The sequence below is a fragment of the Lingula anatina genome, chromosome 1 (assembly GCF_051362555.1).
Source record: "Lingula anatina isolate TDL-2025a chromosome 1, LinAna3.0, whole genome shotgun sequence".
In the NCBI taxonomy this organism is placed as follows: Eukaryota; Metazoa; Brachiopoda; class Lingulata; order Lingulida; family Lingulidae; genus Lingula; species Lingula anatina.
The window spans coordinates 52441976-52463458 of NC_141767.1; the positions used below are offsets into that span (position 1 = coordinate 52441976).

General features: G+C 35.8%; 2 protein-coding genes across 3 annotated transcripts; one reads left to right on the forward strand and one right to left on the reverse strand.

Annotated features, from left to right (window-relative positions):
* The first annotated feature begins 17 nt into the window (after positions 1 to 17).
* On the forward strand, positions 18 to 14494 carry LOC106160795 (carboxy-terminal kinesin 2). Its single transcript, XM_013537543.2, has 14 exons — positions 18 to 167; positions 734 to 877; positions 3140 to 3383; positions 6534 to 6635; positions 6968 to 7199; positions 7517 to 7727; positions 7912 to 8079; positions 10286 to 10435; positions 10771 to 11070; positions 11286 to 11450; positions 11688 to 11826; positions 12034 to 12173; positions 12571 to 12720; positions 12929 to 14494. The coding sequence occupies exons 1-14, from the start codon at positions 156 to 158 to the stop codon at positions 12971 to 12973; spliced, it is 2202 nt and encodes a 733-aa protein (XP_013392997.2). The 5' UTR covers positions 18 to 155; the 3' UTR covers positions 12974 to 14494.
* Positions 14070 to 21474, reverse strand: LOC147764782 (UDP-glucose 4-epimerase-like). Of its 2 annotated transcripts, none has more exons than XM_024075685.2 (10): positions 20878 to 21474; positions 20237 to 20379; positions 19209 to 19306; positions 17672 to 17785; positions 17221 to 17397; positions 16809 to 16986; positions 16421 to 16506; positions 15423 to 15500; positions 15058 to 15172; positions 14070 to 14764 (listed from the first exon to the last, which is right to left on the reverse strand). In XM_024075685.2, the coding sequence occupies exons 2-10, from the start codon at positions 20373 to 20375 to the stop codon at positions 14697 to 14699; spliced, it is 1053 nt and encodes a 350-aa protein (XP_023931453.2). In that variant the 5' UTR covers positions 20376 to 20379; positions 20878 to 21474; the 3' UTR covers positions 14070 to 14696. The 2 variants fall into 2 exon arrangements, with proteins under 2 accessions (XP_023931453.2, XP_013392984.2); XM_013537530.2 differs by having other exon boundaries at positions 20601 to 21474.
* Between the last annotated feature and the right edge of the window lie 9 nt (positions 21475 to 21483).

Genomic DNA, 21483 nt, shown 5'->3' on the forward strand with positions numbered 1-21483 from the left:
ACCAATGGTAAACTAGTTCTCGAAACGCGTCCTGCATTTTCATCCAATCAAATGCCATAGAACAAACTTTGCACTTTCTTTAAATCTTGAAAATATTGAACTTACAAAGTAGGTGTTGTAAATATTTTACAACTGAATATCACAGCCCTTATAGTATGGATGTGCAGGTAAGTTAATATTAAATTGTAAATGCTGAAGTGCTTTGTGATTTTGAACGCAGTAAGGTTGCAGGAGTGATGACACCAATAAACTACGACGTGCATACATGTATATACCAGGTATATTTTTGGCCTTCGGCTTATTAAATTCAAATTTGACTCTTACTAATTTTTTCAATTAATTTTTATGATGAAATAATATAGTTTCATGCATTTACAGAGTCCTTAATCTGTTTTTCATGTTGTACAGAAATCAATTACATTATTGTGATATGCTAGAAATGATCCATTATTAATATGAGCCGAGGTGAGGGGGGAAATGAAGAAATGAATCGTAACAAACAAAACTTATAAATCCAAAAATCATATAGCAAGAACCATAAAACATTCAGCTTTGTTTGCTACATGATATAAACCCATTACAACATTGTAGAATTTAAAAATAAAACGTCAAATTATGGACAAGGGTGATAGGAGTTCTAGCAAGGTGTTTTTTCTTTATTATTATGTATTTCCTTATATATTATGTTTTTTTTTAATAACAAAAAATGACTTTTTTTTTTCATTCATTCCAGAGACAGCCACTGGCTGATGCCAATGGAGTTCTACAATCTAGACTTCCCAAGCCATCTGGCCTGAAACCACCTTCTCAACTGAGACCTCCATCCTCTCTGAAACCCCCATCTGTATCTGCAAAGAGGACGAGAAGTCCAGACTTGGTAAGCCAACAAAGAACACATTTTAATTAGTACCACCAGCGTGTACGCTGGTGGTACTCATGGTTTTAGTCCCGACCCGTCTCGTCCGGCTCCACCGGCTCCGCGTACTGGCGCCGGATACAAGTCACCGTTACCGCTTCTCCTCCTAGACCGCAAGGACCCCTGTCCCCATCTCTTGGATTTAGGTCACATATAACCTCAACTTGAACCCCCAGGTTTTTTTGTCCCAGTCGGTGCATTAACCTGGGCGTGACGCTCGTTGAAATGCACCCTTGTCAAAATTTTTGACAATTCAATGCCAATTATCTACCCTACGGAAGGAATTATGGGAAAAATTTCTACAGACGGCTTTCCAAAAGTCATATGTGTAGATTTCAAATATGCCCTTGGATTTGACCTTTGACCTTTATTTCAAGGTCAAACGGGCCAAAATTTTCAAAAAAATGAAATTTTTTACAAAAAAAAATATTATTTGCGCTGTTATTCAGACACTACACAGACTTAACCAATAATATTATTGGAAAGTGTTACCCTTTGGGTCTTCTTTCATCTCCGTGAATTTGGGGTCAATCGGTGCATTTTCACGGGAGAGGCGGCCATAAGATACCGAAACTGAAAACTTTCTCTTATTCGGGAACCGTTAATGCTAGCGACTGTTCTTTTTTGCATTTTGTAGAGCATGTAAAGCCCAACATTGCATATGGTCTCCGTTTTTTTGTATTTCATATGGTTTTCGTGTTATGCTGTATTAAAAAGTACATTGTGGTGGCACATTATTGTAACTCAGAATTGTAACATTATATCTCCAAAACTGGCAGAGATAGGTCAATAGTTACTATTAAAGTTGAATAGGATGTCACATACTGGCAATTTAACAGTGACCATAAAATTGACCTTTGACCTACTTTTCATCATGAATTGAACTTTGCAAATTTTCGTTCCCTTTTATCTCCAAAACTGGCAGAGATAGGTTCATAGTTACTATTGAACTTGAATAGGAAGTCATATACTGGCAATTTACTGTGACCTTAAATTTGACCTTAGACCTACTTTTTACCATGAACTGAACTTTGCAAATTTTTGTTCCCTTTTATCTCCAAAACTGGCAAAGATACGCCCATAGTTACTATTGAATTTGAATAGAAAGTCATTAGAGGCAATTTACTGTGACCTTTAAATTGACCTTTGACCTACTTTTCACCATGAACTGAACTTTGCAAATTTTCATTCCCTTTTATCTCCAAAACTGGCAGAGATAGGTCCATAGTTACTATTGAACTTGAATAGGAAGTCATATACTGGCAATCTAAGTGTGACCTTGAAATTGACCTTTGACCTTCTTTTCATCATGAATTGAACTTTGCAAATTTTCTTTCCGTTTTATCATCAAAACTGGCAGATATAGGTCCATAGTTACTATTGAACTTAAGTAGTAAGTCATATACTGGCAATTTAATGTGACCTTAAAATTGACCTTTGACCATCTTTTTACTATGAACTGAACTTTGTAAATTTTCTTTCTCCTTTATCTCCAAAACTGACAGAGATAGGTCCATAGTTACTATTGAACTTGAATAGGAAGTAATCCACTAGCAATCTGTGACCTTGAAATTGACCTTTGACCTACTTTTTATGATGAACTGCTTTTTGCATGTTTTCAGGCCTTTAAATCTGCAAAATTGGCAAAGAAATACTCATGGTTGCTATTGAACTTGAATAGAAATTCATATACTATGATATTGAAATTGACCTTTGACCTACTTTTTCACCATGAACTGAGCTTTGCATATTTTCTTGCCTCTCATATCTTTAAAACTAGCAGAGATGTGCCCCTTGTTGCCCCTAGGTTTTCTCTTTTGTCAGCATATATGCACCATTGACAACACTTTTCAAGGAAAACCAATAGGCCTTTTGTCTAGAGAATACAAGAGTGATCAAGGGTAGGAAAATGCAAGTCAATTCGAAAATCTGCTTGATTATACCATTTTTAGTTATATTTTTTTTGCATATTTTGAGAACTCTTATTGATTGCATCTTATAGAGCTTGTCAAGCACAAGACTGGTGATGGTGTCCCTTTTTGGAGGGGTGGGGGGGTCCATACGAATGCGCTTACTCCAGCTGGTGGTACAATATCCGGAGGCGGTATCGCCTCTCTGATCCTCTAGTTTAGATTTACTTTTAATAAAAAAAAGAATAGAGTAGAGAGAGAGTTTGATATTATTTTCAAAGTATACAGAGATCACTTACTCTCTTTTAATCAGGAAATGGACCAGAAACGTCAGAAACTTGACGACTCCACCAGTTCCAATACAAGTGTGGAGAGTGCAAGAAGTAGTACAGGGAGCACCAAAGGGAGCAGTGCTAAACCTGGAATTGTAACCAGGAAACCTCCAGCTAAGACAGGTCTAGTCAACACCAGGGTAGGAAGCACTGCCACTAGAGGGATTGTGAAACCATCAATAAGACCAGCTGCAACCAAACCTGCAGTGACAGCAGCTAAGAGAGGTAAGATGTTCCAAATATCAGTACAGACAAACAAAGAGAAGGAAATTTTAAAACTTGTTAATTTTTTATTTTTTATTTTACCTTTTTAAGGGATAAATTGATGGCAAGGAAGATGATACACATTTTACTGGCACTTTCAGTGCCTCTTATATTCCTCTCTACTTGACCCATCAATGTAAAGGACTCGGTAATTGTAAAGTCAATTGTCAGTTCCTTTTCACTTTACCCTATTTCTTACAATCACAGCCTTCATGCAGGATCTTATGAATTTGTAATTTTGGTACTAATTTTATCATTTTGTTTCCATGTGTGCATGCATGCATGATAAAAATGATGATAATACTAATGCTTAAAAAAGAACCCTAACTAGTAATTCTTTTTGATACAAAGACTTGTTCAGACTTTACTCCACCTATCCAACCACCACCACAAATGCACATACCAGACATGCTGAAACTGTCGGTCCACCAGAGTTCTCCAACAGGTCCTTGTCTTGGCTGCCGCCTTTGCTTGGGGCCAGGACGTGTTGAGTTCTTTAATCTCTCCCTCAGTACATCTCCAGGTGTTCCTTTGCTAACCTCTTTTTCTCTTTCCCTGTGGGCTGTAGTCTAGGGCTTGTCTGGTTACATTTGTCTACTAGTGATCTTTTCTCAGTGTGTGCCCTATCCATTTCCATTTCCTTTTCTTCATATCTTTGGAAATTCCTTCTTGACCTGTTCTTTTAAACAGTTCTTTGTTGCTCATCTTGTTTGGCCACCAGATTTTCAGAATTCTTCATAGGCCTTTATTTACAAAGGTTTGTAGTTTCTTTATAAGGCTTTTGTTGTTTTTCTAAGTTTCTGCTCCATACAGAAAGGCCTTGTTTAAATTTGAGTTAAATATACAGATTTTGGTTTTTGTTGAGATTTGCTTTGAGTTCCTGATTGGTCTTAGTGTTGCATATGCATTTCTGGCTTTGCCTAACCTGGCTTCTACATTCTGTTCAGCACCTCCATCTGCACTGACAATGCTCTCAAGGTAGGTAAATTCCTTCATAATTTTAGTTTTGGCCATGTTGATTTTTAGGCCAACTTCTTCTGCGTACCTTTGCAGGTTATCTGTTTTCTCTGCATCTGTTGGTGTGTTGTTGATAGTAGGCATAGGTCGACAGCAAAGTCCAGATCTTCAGGTTGCTTTGTGAAGGTCCACTGTATCCCTGTTTAAGCTTCATGTATTGTTTTTGTCATCACCCTGTCAGTGGCTACTAAGAAGAGCATAGGCAATAGTAGGCATCCCTGCCATACTCCTGTGCTAATATCGAACTCTTGGGTGAGAAGGTTGTTGTGTATTACTTGTCCTTTGAAACCTGTATACATGCTTTTAATAATGTTTTCTATCTTCTGCCAATTCCAATACTTCTTAGCAAAAACAAAAGTAGGTGAGTGAAGATTTCAGTATAAGATGATACTGAAAAGTATTCATAATGATTAGATCCTTACTTTTCAAAAATTCTGACAGTTTTGACCCCAGTGTAAATTACCAATTAACAGCTTTAGTTGTGTGCATGTTTAAAAGTACATAAGATCTAGATGAAACCATCAACAGGATTTGAAAAAAAAAGTGCTAGTAAGGATCTGATCAGTTACTAGATATTGTTAGCCGAGTTCACAACTAGGTTAAAATTAACTGGAAAAAGTCCAACTGACATCACCAGATGACCAGGTGTTCCCTGTTTGATATGGGGGCAGGATGCTATCAGTTAGTCCAGCTGGTAAACAATACCTAACATATCTTTTGGGAATGTAGAATAGCAGTAAAACTTCTATTTCAGAATGTGCTGTAAATCAAGCCCCTAGGGGAGGAGGTCACTAGCCCACTTAATGTCATGTACTCAGTATATCTGAATAGACATCTTCAAGGGGTGGCACTTTATGTCATATTTTATGTGAAATTTTTCTTTGGGGCGTTTAAGAACAAAAGACAAGGGTGGGACAATTTTATCGGTATACGATGGCTTCATTTTTATTGAATGAATAGAATCTTTATAGTTCTGTTCATTTTAACAGTTCATGATAGAGGTTATAAAAGTTAATCTTTGGAGAGGAAAAATATGGTATTAGTCTGTTATTGTGATCCTGTGTTATAGGTGAAAAGGCCCTATTAGAAATTGTAACAGTTGATGAAAAATGTCGGAAGATGAAAGGCAAGCTGTCTGCTAGAGTCAACATGTGGGATAGCACTTTGTGATGTGTCTATATGCCAGCTTGGACATTTCTTCCATAAATAATGTTGCACAAACTGTGATATAGAGGTTATGAAAATCTTCTTTTACTAGGATGAAATGGATTTGATTCCTGGACAAGAGTTAGTTTTGTCTTGTTTCGTTTGAAAAGAAGATAATGGACCAGTATATAGATGAAGACAGAAAAAAAGACAGATATGACTTTGCTAATTAAATGGAGGAAAATGCTGAAAGTCGTAAAATGGATGGGAATTATTCTTCCCATATCAATATGAGCACAGTGAAAAAAGTTTGTGGTATTAATGAAGTTAGTAAGAAAGTGTTGTCTTTTGGCAAAGATGATGGGCATGGTGAAAGCGAATACGAGAACAAAACTGAAAATAGGAGTGATGATGTAACTACCCCAAGAAGCATGAACATTGATAATGAATGTACTAGTACTGGTCAAGTTGGCTCAAAAAGTTTCATACCTAAACCCATGACTGGACAAGAAAGAAAACTGAAAGAACCATCTTTGATAAACCATAAACTTGGAAAGATAAAAGAACCAACTGTTAGAGTGAAGATAAAAGAAAAGAAGTGCCTAGTTGTTGGACCATACATCCAAGTTGTTGATGAACCCAGTTTAGTATTGTCATGCCTTTTTTTATTGTGGACACTATTTCTAGTTATCTCTTGTTTGCCAATACAATACAGGTTTATATTGACCTGCAGTAAGCCATATCACATGAGACTACCTTGTAATGGGTATTCAACATGATGTCATCAGCTCTCATGTTATGGGTTAATCATGGGTGCACTGTAAATTGTAGTCTGCAATGCACTCCAGGGCATAATTTATAGACCTTTGCAATATAGAAAGAATTCTAGGGATCTTCACAGTTTATCTGTAACATATCTTTACAATTTATAGATTTTATCTTATCTAGCACCACTGTCAAGGGCGACCAGCACAGGTTCATTGAACAAGAAGCCTGCCCCATCTGCCACGAAGGCACCAGCAACTAAACCCACGACTGCAGCGCCAGCAGGTAGAAAAATGTATAATTCACCATCCAGTTAAAATTGTTTAATGTATCATCTGTTGTAGTTACTGAAAGTTGTGTCCACTTCTCCATTCTTTGTGCCAAGCAACCTTGTAGTAATAACTTTGTCTTAAGATTTCAATTTTCTATTAATTAGAATGACACTTTATTTTTAATTGTACTCTGTGTTTGCAGAATAAAAACAGGCCACTTCTACATAAAAACCTATTTAGGTAAATCTGATTTACCATAGGTAGTTTAACAAATTGGCTTATCAGAAGGAAGATTAATATTAAGAAAATACGAGTAAAACTTGCATGGAAAACTTTTTCTTTTAGGTGGCAAGAAGCGCCAGCCATGGGATCTGAAAGGTCGTCTGCAAGACATGGAAAACATCCTGTCCGACAACCAGGCCAACAACGCGGAGTTGCGCAATGTTCTGGAGAACAACAACGCCCGTATTGCAATGCTAGAGTCCATCAACCAGCAGTTACAGGGGACAGTGCAGCAGAAGGAACTGCAGACCAAGGAAGTGTCTCAGGAGGTGGAAGAGCTGCAGAGGAAACTCAGGTCGGTTACCCTGGTTTAGATAGATGATTGTATTTCTAACTGCCCCTTGGCTGTCAATAAGATGAAAACATTTTGTCAGCAACATCATAAAGTTATGAGATGGATGGTACAACCTTGTGAAAGTTTATTTGATTTGACCTATAGATTTCAGTTGAATTTTAGAGGTACATTATAGTGATAGAAGTAGTATCAAGGAAAATTTTACTTTTTGCTGTCAGAAGTATTGAGGAATGTATTAATTATTACCATTGAGGTAAGAAATAAATAAAGATATCCAAGATTGTCACATCACTTCATGTCTTAATTCGTATTTTTAGGTTAAACCAGGAAGAGATAGAAACTAGCACCAGAAAGTTGAATAGGGAGATAGAAGACTTGAAGTTCAGCAAGTCTACATTAGAGAGACAGAGGGAGACACTAGAGGGTGAACTGAGTGCAGGAAAACAAGAGATCTCTGGGCTGAAGTCAACAGTTGCACAACTCACATCAGCTCAGGCTGGACTGAATGCAGAACTCACTGCAACAAAGGTATGTGACATTACATTATCATACATTGTAAATATTGAAATCAGTGTTACATAATCAGTTAATAACCTAAACCATAAAAATGTGTTAAAACATTTTGTTTTCAGAATGAAAATTATTATTGAATAGAGAAGTTGGTGTTAGCTCATTAAAAAGCCCTTGGTGTTATTTCTGTTCTATCTTTCAGCTCTGCTTAGAGCAAGCTGTCCAGGCAGGGAAGCTGAAGGATGAAGAGATAGCAAGCTTGAAAAAGGTGGTTGCAGGTCAACAAGAAATTATTGCTAATTGCAATGCAGAAATGAGAGCACACGAGACAGAAAGAAGGAAATTACATAACACAATTCAGGAACTGAAGGTAGTGTAAGGCTTAACAGAGCATTTTTTTTATTCTTGGACACTGAAATGACAAATAATAAGATGCAGATAGGCTGAAGACAGTGTTGCCTACCATTATCAGCGAAGATCAATGTGGATATGTCAAAAATCGTGGAGCTGCTCAGACTTTACGTGCAATAGATGTTATCATGGAATTTATAAATGCTAATAATATGAAATGTATCTTGTTAGCAGTCGATTATGAGAAGGCATATGATGGTATCTCTAAAGAATTTATGTTGGGAGCTTTGAAACTGTTTGGTTTTGGTATGTCATTGATTAAATGGGTACAAGTTATAAATGAAAATGCTCACAATCATATTTTTTTATAATGGATGGATAACTAAGGATATCAAACTTGAATGTGGAATTAGACAAGGTTGTCCTTTAAGTCCTTCGTTATTTATCATTGCTTGTGAACTTCTCTCTTGTAAGATCCGCCAGTCAAAAAATATCCATGGTTTTCAAATACCAGGTACAACAGAGGAATCAAAACTTTTTCAGTATGCTGATGACTTAACTGTCTTTCTTGGAGATGTAAATTCTTTTGGGCAGGTTATGGATGTTTTGAAGGAATTTTATAGAGTCTGAAGGTGAATGTTAAAAAGACTGAAGGGTTATGGCTAGGAGTGTGGAAAAATTGAAATGACAAACTTGCAGATGTAAAATGGAAGCATGCACCTGCGAATTTTATAAAGATATTAGGTGTAACTTTTAGTACTACAGTTAAAGTTGTAAATAAAACTATGACAACTATGAGAGAAAAATTAAAAAAATGTGAAAATATTGTGAAATTATGGTCTTTAAGAAACATAACAGTCATTGGCAAGTTTATTTTAGCTAAGTCATCATTGTTGTCACAATTTTCATATTTAGTGCAAGCATTACCAGAAAATACCAGAATGCTTTACCAGAAAATATTTTGAATCTTATTAACACATTTATGTTTAAATTTTTGTGGAGCAAAGGGAAATTTAAAAAGGCTGATCTGAAAAAATGCCCAGATAAGGTTAAAAGAAATCTTCTTGTTCAAGAATATTCAAATAGTGGCTTAAATATGATCAATGCTTATAACCTACAAACAGCATTTGCCATTAAATGGGTGGTTAAGTTAAGTTCTCCTGGGAATGGTCACTGGAGAGTTATCCCAAATTACTTGTATGGGCAGTTAGGAAAAGGTTTAAGTGTGTTCTGTAGTATTATTAACCCAGAAAATATGGTTAATCTTGATCTTTGTGGCGAGTTCTATCAACAAATTCTGAAGTTATGGATAAGGCACAGCGATTGTAAAGATGAATCTATTTTGTGGAACAATACTTATATCATGCGGAATAATTTACCTTTATGTTTTACTAGTTGGATAAAAAATGGAATTATTCATATTAAAGATTTAGTTAGAGAAAATAGACTGTGTACTTATGAAGAAATTTCACAGATAGTTGGGCGGAATGGAATTACTTACCTTTATGGAATATCAGGTTTTAAGAAATTGTATTACTCATCAGTTAATTGAGGATTATGGTAAATCAGGAGAGTATAAGCTAACCTTTAAAAGAATTCAAGTGCAAGATATTACTTCTAGAGAATTAAGATTAAAACTTGTTTTGAATAAATTAGAAAATATTATATTCCTTATTGTTAATGAAAGAGTACCAAGTGTAGTGTGGAATAACATATTTTTGGCATGTACTCAATCTGTAATTAGAGCGGTGCAGTGGAAAATTTTGCATGGAATTTATCCAACAGGAAAATACTAAAAGAAATGTAAGATTTCAGAACATGATGTATGCAAATACTGTCCTTCTGTACAGGATGATATTTTTTACTTCTTTGTAGAATGTTCAAGAATTTCAAAAATATGGAAATTAACAAACTGTAAAAAAACTTAGTAGAGAAGAAAAAATAGGAAACATACATTTATCAACAGAAATGTACAAAAAAGTAATGGTAGCCAAATTTATTATTCATCAGTATAAATTTAGAAATAGAAGAACTGATATCGAGGCATTTTTTGTGCATTATTATGGTTTATTTTAATCTGTACCTAATTGGTAAATAAATTTTAATAAAAAAAAAAAGAAGCAGATGTTAATTATTAGGTAAAATAACAAAGAACATTGTGGCTATTTATCCTCTTGGATATTAAAGCTGAAGTTAAACTACATTATGTCTTCCTCTGGTCTTAGGGAAACATCCGTGTGTTCTGTCGTGTGCGTCCACTGCTGGGTGATGAGACTCTGGGGACAGATGGTGTCATACCCCACATCAACTTCCCTGACACCAAGGAGCAGAAAATGCTGGAGATAGAAAAAGTGGGAGATGCGGCTCTCAATGAGGTAACATGATGTCTATATTGTTATGGTGCTTGGGTGTCGAGTATCATATCACATTCTAATGCTGAAAAGGTTTTGTTGTTGGTGTTGAGAACAAAAAAGTAATTTTTTCTTTGACATCAGCAAAGTGGGATATGATAAATTAAAGTATTTTTTCTCAATTTTCCAAATAACAATATGGGCACTGCCACAAATAACATTGTCTATTCTTCATGCTAAATTTTATTTCTGGTAATATAATTCCTATTAGGAATAATACCATTCCTTATTATAACCTTAACATTTTTCAATTATTTACTTCTCACGGAGTATTCATTTGATTTTACATGTTCTTTCAGAGCACTGTAAGTGCCAGGCGTGGAGGCAACAACTGCCAGGGCAAATTTGACTTCAGTTTTGACCGTGTCTTTGCCCCAGACTCCACACAGGCTCAGGTATTTGAAGAGATCTCCCAGCTAGTGCAGAGTGTCCTGGATGGGTACAATGTGTGCATCTTTGCATATGGACAGACGGGCTCAGGAAAGACACACACCATGGAAGGCGGCTCTGATAATGCAGCAGAAAACAGGGGTATGATACCCAGGGCAGTGGCACAGATATTCCAGACGGGACGGGAGCTGGAGGAGAAAGGGTGGAAGGTGAGTACCCCCATGAATAGTTTTATGGGGAAGGACAATTGGCAGATTCATTTCTTGTCACTTTAAATTACTAGATTACAAGTTTGCAGTTCATGCCAGAAAACATTCTCTGCATTTTTAGATTGCTGAATTTGAATCGTATTATTATTTACTGTGATGGGGTGAAGTTTCAGTAATGGTATACAGGTGATGTTTTATGTGTCTTATTCTTCCAGTATACATTTGAGGCTTCGTTCCTAGAGATTTACAATGAAACCATCAGAGACCTACTTGGTAATGGTAAAGATGACCAAAAGTATGACATCAAGATGACAGGAAGCAACTCCAATGATGTCATGGTCACCAACCTGACTCTTGTCCCTGTCAGTTCAGAAAATCAGGTGAGATTGTCCTTAACTAAAGCTCCTGAAACATAGACCTGCAGTTCATTGGAACCATGGAAGATTTTAAGAGGTTTGACCAATGATAATTTGGATGTAAGGCTTTAGGGCAGTGTTGGTGATGATTACCTGCAATTTTTAGTTTTATCAAAGATGATAAAAATGTTTGCATAATTTTTCATTTTTTTCCTTTGATTAAATATTTTATGGTTTATTTATTGTCCTTTGTGATGTCAGGTCCATTCACTGCTGGAGAAGGCATCTCACAACCGTGCAGTGGCAGAAACCAAGTGTAATGAAAGGTCATCGCGAAGTCATAGTGTGTTCAGACTGAAACTTACAGGCAGCAATGAGCTAACTGGGGAAGGATGCCAAGGTAGTATGCATAGCGAGTTTTAAATCTTAAGTGTTCTGAGGAGGAGCAAGATGGAAAGGGATATTCTTTAAGATTTTTTCTGCCCTAAAGAATATAAGTTAAAAGGATGAAAACACTAAAGTGGCTGTTAGCAGTTGAAATCCATTGCAGTTTTTTAATATTTCATGTATCCGGCAATCACTTTGAGTTCTATAATTTTCTTTCTAGGTACACTGAATCTGATAGATCTTGCTGGCAGTGAGAGGCTGAAGGAGTCTGGCTCAGAGGGACAGAGATTGAAAGAGACACAGGCCATCAACAAAAGTCTCAGTAACCTGGGGAATGTAATCATGGCTCTGGCTAATAAGGTACTACTCTTGTAAAAAGTTACCTTTTTTAACTAAAAAAGATCATGACATAGTAGAAATTAATTTTCAATGGCAAAATCTGGTAAATTGAGCATGACACTGATGTTTGAAAGATGCTCTGCTTGTAATATTAGACAGTAATTCTAATAAAATTCTCATCATTGACTGGCATTTCTTATGTTATTGTGTGATCTTGTGTACCCAGTGGAATGTGTGAAACATAATGTAGTTTTTTTATTTTTATGATTCAATTTTAAGGGAGTATTCATTTTAGTTTTTATTGATTTGTTTTGTAAAGCATGATTAGATGTTTAATGGATGTGTCCTTTAGTGGTTTCACCATAATTTATATTATAATTGATATTGAAGCACTTACTTTTATTAAAATTATTTTCAGGAATCACATATACCATACCGAAACAGTAAGCTGACCTACCTGCTCCAAAACTCTCTGGGAGGTAACAGTAAAACTCTCATGTTTGTCAACATCTCACCAAAAGAAGAAAACATCCAAGAGACCCTCTGTTCTCTGCGATTTGCTACAAAAGTGAGTTTTGCACACAATTTTAGATATTTTTTTGGCAAGGTTAATTCTGTTAACAATATCTCATGTGGCACCTTATTAAGACTGCCAAGAAGAAAGTTTTCCATTCTCACTTGTAAAAACTTTTTTGTCTGATGAAGAAAACTGCTTATAACTGACAAAAAAATTATCCCTGTGTTCTCTGTACTTCAAAGTTTTGTTTTATTTTTAGGTTAATCAGTGCAGTATAGGGACAGCCACCAAGAAGGTGAAGTAGGTACATTGACAGTGACATTCTCACAGTAGTCATCCAGCTATAATGTGCCACATGGAATGAAGAGTTATGTTTGAATTCCTACCAATTTTACAGCCTATCATATACACAATCTGGCTACTGTTGGACACCACGTTTTATTGGACACCTGAATTGTGCCACACGTTGGGTGATATTAACATCACTTGAATGCATGCTGTAATATGGCTATTTTCAGTGACAGTTTACTTGTATGTGACTGGTGAATGTGGGAATGTGTAAGATGCCCACTGTGCTATATGTTAAATGCATACTATTTGCAAGCCTATTGGTTTGCACTTTTTAGGTACAGCTGGGTATGATTTTTAGTAAGTTGAATTTGTATACATTAACATTTTAGTAAGCTATAACATAAATGTAAATTTTTTTACGTGACAGCCCAGTTTTCACCGAGTTGCATATGGCAGTGTTTTCATTGTAACTTCTCACTTATGCTGGTTGATTTTACTGCTCATGTCAAATGGGTCATCTGCATGATTTTATCAAGTACTTTTTTAGTCAGTGAGATGACGAAACCTGCCAATGTATTTGGTGCTGGTCTTTCATGATAAAGCATGGGCCAATTTTACACACAATATATTTTTAATTTTTATTTTGGTCTGATTATATGCATTGAAATTATTTATGCACATAATTTTGAATACACTGAAGTATCAGACATGCTGAAAACTTTTCAGAATGGCCGGACATTTGGACCGGCAGTAATGAAAAATTTACCGGACCGAATGGATTTTTGTCGGACCGAAAATCACTCTGTTCGTTTGAGACAGATACTGCCAGTACGATAAGGGTAGCTTACTTTGTTTGTGAATGTGATAGGTTTGAAATGGAAGGGAAAAACGCTTTGTGTTTTATATAATTTTATTAGTGACGTATGTTGAATGATGACTGTAAATTCAAAATTGCGGCTCTTAAAACTCTAGTCGGTCCTTTGGACCGACCAAGTCCAATTTTTTACCGGTCCAGACAAATTTTCCCAGTCATGACCGATCGGACCGACAGTTTCAGCATGTCTGAAGTATTGTCTTTCTAGAAAAGTGAATTTGACAATGTTTATGTGTAGCTTTCATCATTTTTTGCGCTGCAGTTTATTAGCATTTTTTATATTTTTTGTTTTCACTTGAAATATATTATTTTTAAAGTAGACAAAAACTGATTTTATAACTGGACAAGTCACACTGTATTTGAAACTTCAAGAATGTCTTCTAGCAAATTATTTTCTTTTTGTTAATATCAAAGAATCTATTCTAAAATCTGTAAGTAGTATAGCAGCAGTGTAGCCACAATAAAATATCAGTGAGATAAGGATATAATCTAAGTTACCTATATCTAAACATATAATATGAGCAGCTTACAGTTATTGGACTTTATGTTTTGTAGATAAGGTTGATGCTTCCTTCTTATTCCAAAAGAGCACCTAGGATTGCTGGTCTATAGGCTGCTAAATGTGCTCAAGCACTGATCCCAATAAATGTATATGCTACACATTGTCTTCTCGTCTACAGCTGATGACAAGTTTATCATCATGTTGACTAGTGGAATTGCTAAGAGTAAATGAGCGTTTCCGAAGGTTTTTTGTTCAGATATGGATTAAAATTGTCTGACTTCAGCTACACATAATTTCCCTATATTAGTCATTTTTCCTGAAGAATATGTAACAGCTCCTTGAAAATGATGATTCAGAATTCTAGGAAGGGGATATGACTTCGCGCATGCCATGTGGATTCAGAGACTGCCAACGCCATGTGTCTTCACCTAAATGAAACAGCATATTATGAAGTCCCCATATTTAGTTAATATCTAACTAATCCCTGCCATTACACAAATTAAAACTGCTCTGATTAGCTTATCTGTCAACATAAGCACAGATTTAATTGACTCTAATTTCAATTTTCTTTGCAGGGGAAGTTACAAGGCAATTGTGTAGAGATACTTAAAAAAATTTGTCCACTTCCACTAATTCAAGTCATAGCAGCTGAAATGAGAAATTGAACAGTTGTATGAAAGCTACTTTAAGACTTTGAGTTGATCTGTATACAAGTACATACACATTGCCTTGAGATCTTTCACTGCCTTCCAATCCAGCTCTGCCTCTGCTAATGCCGGGTCTGAATACAGGATGGGTACATCACCAACTCGGCGGGATACAATCTTGTAAGGTACCTGATGAGACAAAACATTTCGTGACACAATATACAGAGATACTGATGGAGCTCCAAATGACATTGTGGAATATTTTCAGTTAAAACAGAAGACTGATGTATTTTTCAGATAAGGATGAAAATTCTCAAGGTAGCTCAATCATTTTAATGTAGACTGAGAAAATTAAATAGGGAGGGAGTATTTTATCATATTTTAATGGTTGAAAAGTCATCAAATCACCAAAGCATCAATAGTTTCCAATTTATCCTACCTGTCTCCCAGATGCCTTTTCATATTCTTTCACAATTTCCAGTACTGAATAGCTGCGCCCAATGCCAAGATTGTAATACTGTAGGATAAAAATGTGTGGATTCCATTTATCCCAAAAGGGCAAACTTTCTGCATTTAAATAATGTGTTTTCTGCAATTTACTAGCTTTATCTGACTTAAAAATGTCATTTAATTTATCAAATAGTTTTTTTTTTTTTTTAAATACTTTATGCCTGTCATTTATGAGATGTTAACTGTTTTTTTTTCTAGGAATCTAAAACACGAGACAAACCACCATTTTTTTCAATTAAATTTTTTATGATGATTTCTCATCACCTCAAAGTGGAGTGTCATGGTCTATGTTACCTGAGGACCAAGGTTAATTAAAAACAAGTCGGTCTCAATGACCCTTTATACTGAAGAAGATGATGAGAAATCACCAAAGTATCTGGCACATCTCATTTTTTAGATTTTTAGATACTAACAGTTAATGTCTTATAAATGATATATGTCATACAAATTAAGTATTGAAATTATAAAAATTCTGGATAAAACATGGAGGCTGCTTTTGGCTACAGTAGGCACAAAATTTTGTTCTGCTAGAACAAATACTTTTAACGTCTTTATTTATGTTAATTTATTCATTTGCTTGAAAGGGAGAGGTGAAGATGACAACGGGCATGAATTAAAAACTTTGAAAATGCCATTCAAACCTGTTATAATGCAGTGTTTTGCTCCAAAACTAACACCAGAGCTTTTCAGTAAATAATTCATAAAGATAAAAAGAAATAAAAAAACACAAGCAGGAAATATATATATATATATTCTAATTTCAATAATATATACTGTTGAACATGAACATTTTTGTTACTGTAGCACCTCTGAGAAAAAACATATTTAGTCTATTCAAAAACAATTTACCTTTTGACCATGAACATATGTGGTTTGGCAATTTTGATTGTATCTTAAAATGTTAATAAACTACAATGTAGCTCTTACCTTTAACCCACAGTTCTCTTCTAATTTCTTGAGTGCTTTCACATGCCCCTTGGCTAAGTCTACCACATGGATGTAATCTCTCAGGGCTAATAAGTAAAGTGAGTCCAAAAGCATTACAAACGAAAAAAAAAGTCTGTAGATCATTTTTAAGTAAAAATTACCTTATATATAAATATATAATATAACTTGTTGATCTAAGATTGGTAAAAAATGTATTATAGTGCCATTTAATAAATGATTCAAGACTTACAGTCTTACAGAGGAGGTAGAAACATCTTTATATTTTAAGTTAGCTGCTTCCACACACAACCCCAACCCCTCTCAAGAAAGTTCTTGCCCCAATGGATCTACGTATGTCACGGCACCAGGTTAGGTAAGTTACATGTACCTGTACCATCAGGTGTATCATAGTCATTCCCAAATATACTTAGTTCACTTCTCCTTCCCACAGACACCTGTGATATATAAGGCATCAAGTTGTTGGGATGTCCAGAGGGATCTTCTCCTATTTTACCAGAGAGGTGGGCACCAATAGGGTTGAAGTAGCGCAGGAGTACTGCATTCCACTGTTGTGAAAAGTGGGAAATACGATACTGTAGTTATACCACATTACAAACAGAGTGATCACAGAAACATATATAACAGACGAACTGGTAGCTTTCATTTTTATACTATAACATTAAACAAATAATGACTCCTATGATTCTATTTCATATATGGTACTGACATTCATAAACATGGAATAAAAGCACATATATATCGTGTATCATTGCAAGGAAGAGCCGGTTTCAATTACCAACCTTATCTGAATGACATATATCTTTAATCATTTCCTCAATAAAAAGCTTTGTTCTCCCATATGGACTGGTGCAGCCCCCTGTTGGATGTTTTTCATCAATTGGCAGATATTGTGGAACTCCATACACAGCAGCTGAACTGGAGAACACTAGATTCTTTACTTGATACTTCTTCATTACCTGATACAAATGTGATATTATAGGACATACAATGTAAATTTATTGTTTGGTGTGACTCTGTGGGGATGATGCAAACACAGTGTCAGTTTTGGCACCTGTTGCACTAAGAGAGCATTCACATAGAGAAGAGCCCTGGTCTAGCAAGGCTGAGACCTAAATGTGGCGGACCAACATGAAAGGAAGACCGCAGAATCCTTTAATAGTCTCTCAATGAATGTCATTACTTATATTGTTGGTTCTGTCAAAGGTACTTAATTATTTGAAAGTAACTTACATTAAAGAGTGCAATAGCTCCCAACAAATTGTTGTTGTAGTACATGAGTGGAACTTGACAAGACTCCCCAATGGCTTTACTGCCCGCAAAATGCATAACATGGGTTATCTCATGCTGAAAATAATTCAGTGATGTAAAGTCAAAACACAGTTCCAGGACTGAAGGGTATGTAACTACAGAATGCCCTGAAGGCCAATATAAACATGGAAGAGAAAGAATAATGATCGATACTCCAATATTTCAGTTGTGTTATACATCAACTGCAATACATCTGATATATATGAGTACCAGTTTGAATGTGACACTTTGATATTGATATATGTTTCAGTTACTTCACTCCCCATTTTCAATTTGTGTACCAACCAATTTAATTAAAATATCTGTTACATAAACAGCTTGGAATCTGACGTCTGTGGACACTAAGAGCGCATTCTCAACGAATTAAGCCAGGCTTTACAAAGCCGGTGACCTAAAAATGGCGGACGTACATGAAAGAAAAAACGCCTAATCTTTTAAGTCTCTCCGCCTCCCCACACGTCGTCCCTGCGGGGCACAGTAATTAAATCGTGTCTCCGTTCGCCATGCGGAAGCTACCTGAGAAATGTTAAGTGTGCATGCTCATCAGTTAAACTCGTGGTGAAGAAAGCATGGCGGCTGAAGGTGATCGAAGGAAAAAAGCTCTTCTGTTCTATTATCTTTGAAAACAGAGACGAAAAAGGAATAATTTGGCCCGTAGAGCAGCAATGAATCGACTATCTACGGAGATAATATCACCAGAGATATTCACGGAAATATTAATGTTCGGAGCCGAGATTTAATTACTGTACCCCGCAGGGACGACGTGTGGGGAGGCGTGTGAGAGGCGGAGAGACTATTAAAAGATTAGGCGGTTTTTCTTTCATGTACGTCCGCCATTTTTAGGTCACCGGCTTTGTAAAGCCTGGCTTAATCCGTTGAGAATGCGCTCTAAGGCTCTATTCCCATAGATTTTAGATCGATCTATCCCCGCGGGGAGTCTCACTAGATTACTTTCAGATAATCCGACTTAAATGTCCGTCCCGCCTACTACAAGCTGTAAGGGGATAATTAACTTTCGTGTCCACCCGGCTGACAGCTATTTAGCGTGAACCCCCAGGGAGTTAGGTCGATCTAAAGTAGGTCGATCTAATCTATGGAAATGGGGTGTTAATGGTACTGGGTACTGTATATGGACATTAATCAGGACATTATACAGAGTATAGATAAAATTTCAGTTTGGTTCACTGAATGATAAAAGATTGAATTCTATGCTTATTATATTATAATTGTTGTTAATATTACCCTGAGATTTATAGCTACCCCTAGGCTACATTTATTACTAATGGATCAGAGAGGCAACACCTCCTCCTAGGTTAGGCACATCAAAGAGATAATAACATATACAACAATTAATAGATAAAAGGAATTATAAATTTTGACATAAAATAGCTTACACACAAGAAAAAAATGTATGTAGCCTCACACTTAAGAGTGGTACAATTAAACAACCATAGCATACCTTTTCAAAGACATTTGAAAGTTCTTCTTTATCCAGTATATCTAGTTCATAGAAAGGGATGCTCGAACCAGTAATTTCTTCAACCCTAGTTATGCTTTCTGCAAGAAATACAATGCAACTAGTAGTTGCAAATTTACACATTGTCTGGAAAAAGTAAAATATTTATGCTAGATCCAGAGATATTTTCTGACAGTCTTCTAAATTATCTTTGTTGATCCATCCTCCATTTTTGACAATCTTCCGACAGAAATAATAGATACCCGTTAATGTAAACTTGAAAATCTGACCATCTTCCAAAAGACCCACAAGACAGCCTTAATCTGCCCCTGCTTGTTACATATAACATTTCCTTATTAATCTATGTTGAAATCCTTTATTGTTATTTGCAAAAAAATAATGCCCCTAACCAGTGCACTAGATTCGTACATTAGAACAGAATTGCTACTAAGTCGATTTTAAGCATGACAAAAGGAGAACAGATTCTTGTATTCTATGCCAACAAAAGGTAATCTAAAGTTCTCCAGGAAAAAAGCAGCTACAGCCACAGTTACACTTCATATTATAGGGAGGTTTGAAAACAATTAAGTATGAAGAATGAAGCATGAATGGCAACCTAGGTTTTTTAAATTTATCAAGTACAAATTGGCTAAGTATAGATTAAACACGTTTGAAAATTGTTATTTTATATTATTTGGGAGATGAAGACACTTGTTCATTTGATGGCATTCATATGATGGTTTATTTCATGTAAAAGTGGAGAAATCGCACATGCCATCATTAGAAATGAGACACAAATGACATCCGTTTACCTATTTGTACTTTGTTGTTCAAGTGATATATAGGAAGTCAAAGTACAAAATAAGCTTTTCATAATTCCTACTCAGGTTTCATCATCAAAACCATGTGTAACACATCCAAGGCAGCATCAGTAATCTTCTACACAATCACACACATATACATAACACCAAAAACAAAACAATAAAATCACATCAAACACACCCTACAAAGTGATACTCTAACACACTAACCTCTATATGCATTACTTAGGTTATCCACTATGACAGCATCGTACCCTGAATTTATCAACTCCACAACAGCATGGCTACCTATATAACCAGCACCGCCTGTTACCAGTACACATGCCCTTCTGTTTGTTCCTGGAGCCATTTTCCTAATAAGGGTAAAACAAAAAAAGTATCTTTTTTCCTTTTTGATTTCCCTTGTATAAATAACATAATTGATCTCAGTCTTTTAAGCTATTAAAACTTCAAGCTGCTGCCTTAGTCAGTGATAATGAACTGCATGTCCAGTCTTTGATCAAATATATCAGAGAAATACATGTACATGCCTTCCTTAATGTTGCAACATACAGTAAACAAAATCAAACCTTACCCAGGTACGAAATCAATGAAACAACAGGTAAAGGGACTATCCTGTCAGTGCTAGGACAGTCAAGGAAGATCATGTATGAATACAATCAAGTAGCACGACTGTATAAATGTGACCTGTTAGGCTGTGGCATATATCATTAATGCCATAGCTTCTCCTTGTGTGCTGCATAAAACATTGAATAAATGCCTATAAAGTGATGGGCTGAAAGTTCACTGTAACAATCCATGGAGGTATAGAATGCTATGATAGATGTATCCTAACCTAAATAACTACTCACCTGTGACTTTTTATTAAGGTATATGGTTAGTCTGTATGGTACCGCCTTCTTCAGCTGTAAAACAGCTGTGAATGAGCCAAATGCTTGACAGTATCTGTGACATAGCCACAGGCACGACACTGTTGCCACTGTATGATGAAGTATGCCTGTACTTAACTTGATGTAAGAGGGGAATATTAATTCAGTGTAATCAAAGAGCAGATATGGGACAAGTTTTGCAGTGTAGATCTGTATGAAGAAATATGTCTCATTTGTTAAAGCCAGGGGAGAGGGGTTAGTGGGAGTTTTGTGTTGCAACTGCACATTTACATATCAACATAATTTAATTAGCATAATGATTTCACAGTCTGTTACACAGCCATAATATACATTTAAGCAAACATTTTCTATTTGACTAAAATTTTGTCACATTTCAGCATTCTTACCTGGTTTTTATTGTATTCAATACTATTGGAGGTAGAAACTGGCACTACCCCACAATGAACAAAAACTTTTTTCACCTGAGCTACTACATTCCATTTGGGTTGGTGTAGCAGTGCCTAAAGCAGGTCCATGTACATTACAAACATCTGTACAAATACATGTACCATCCCCACCCCACTCACC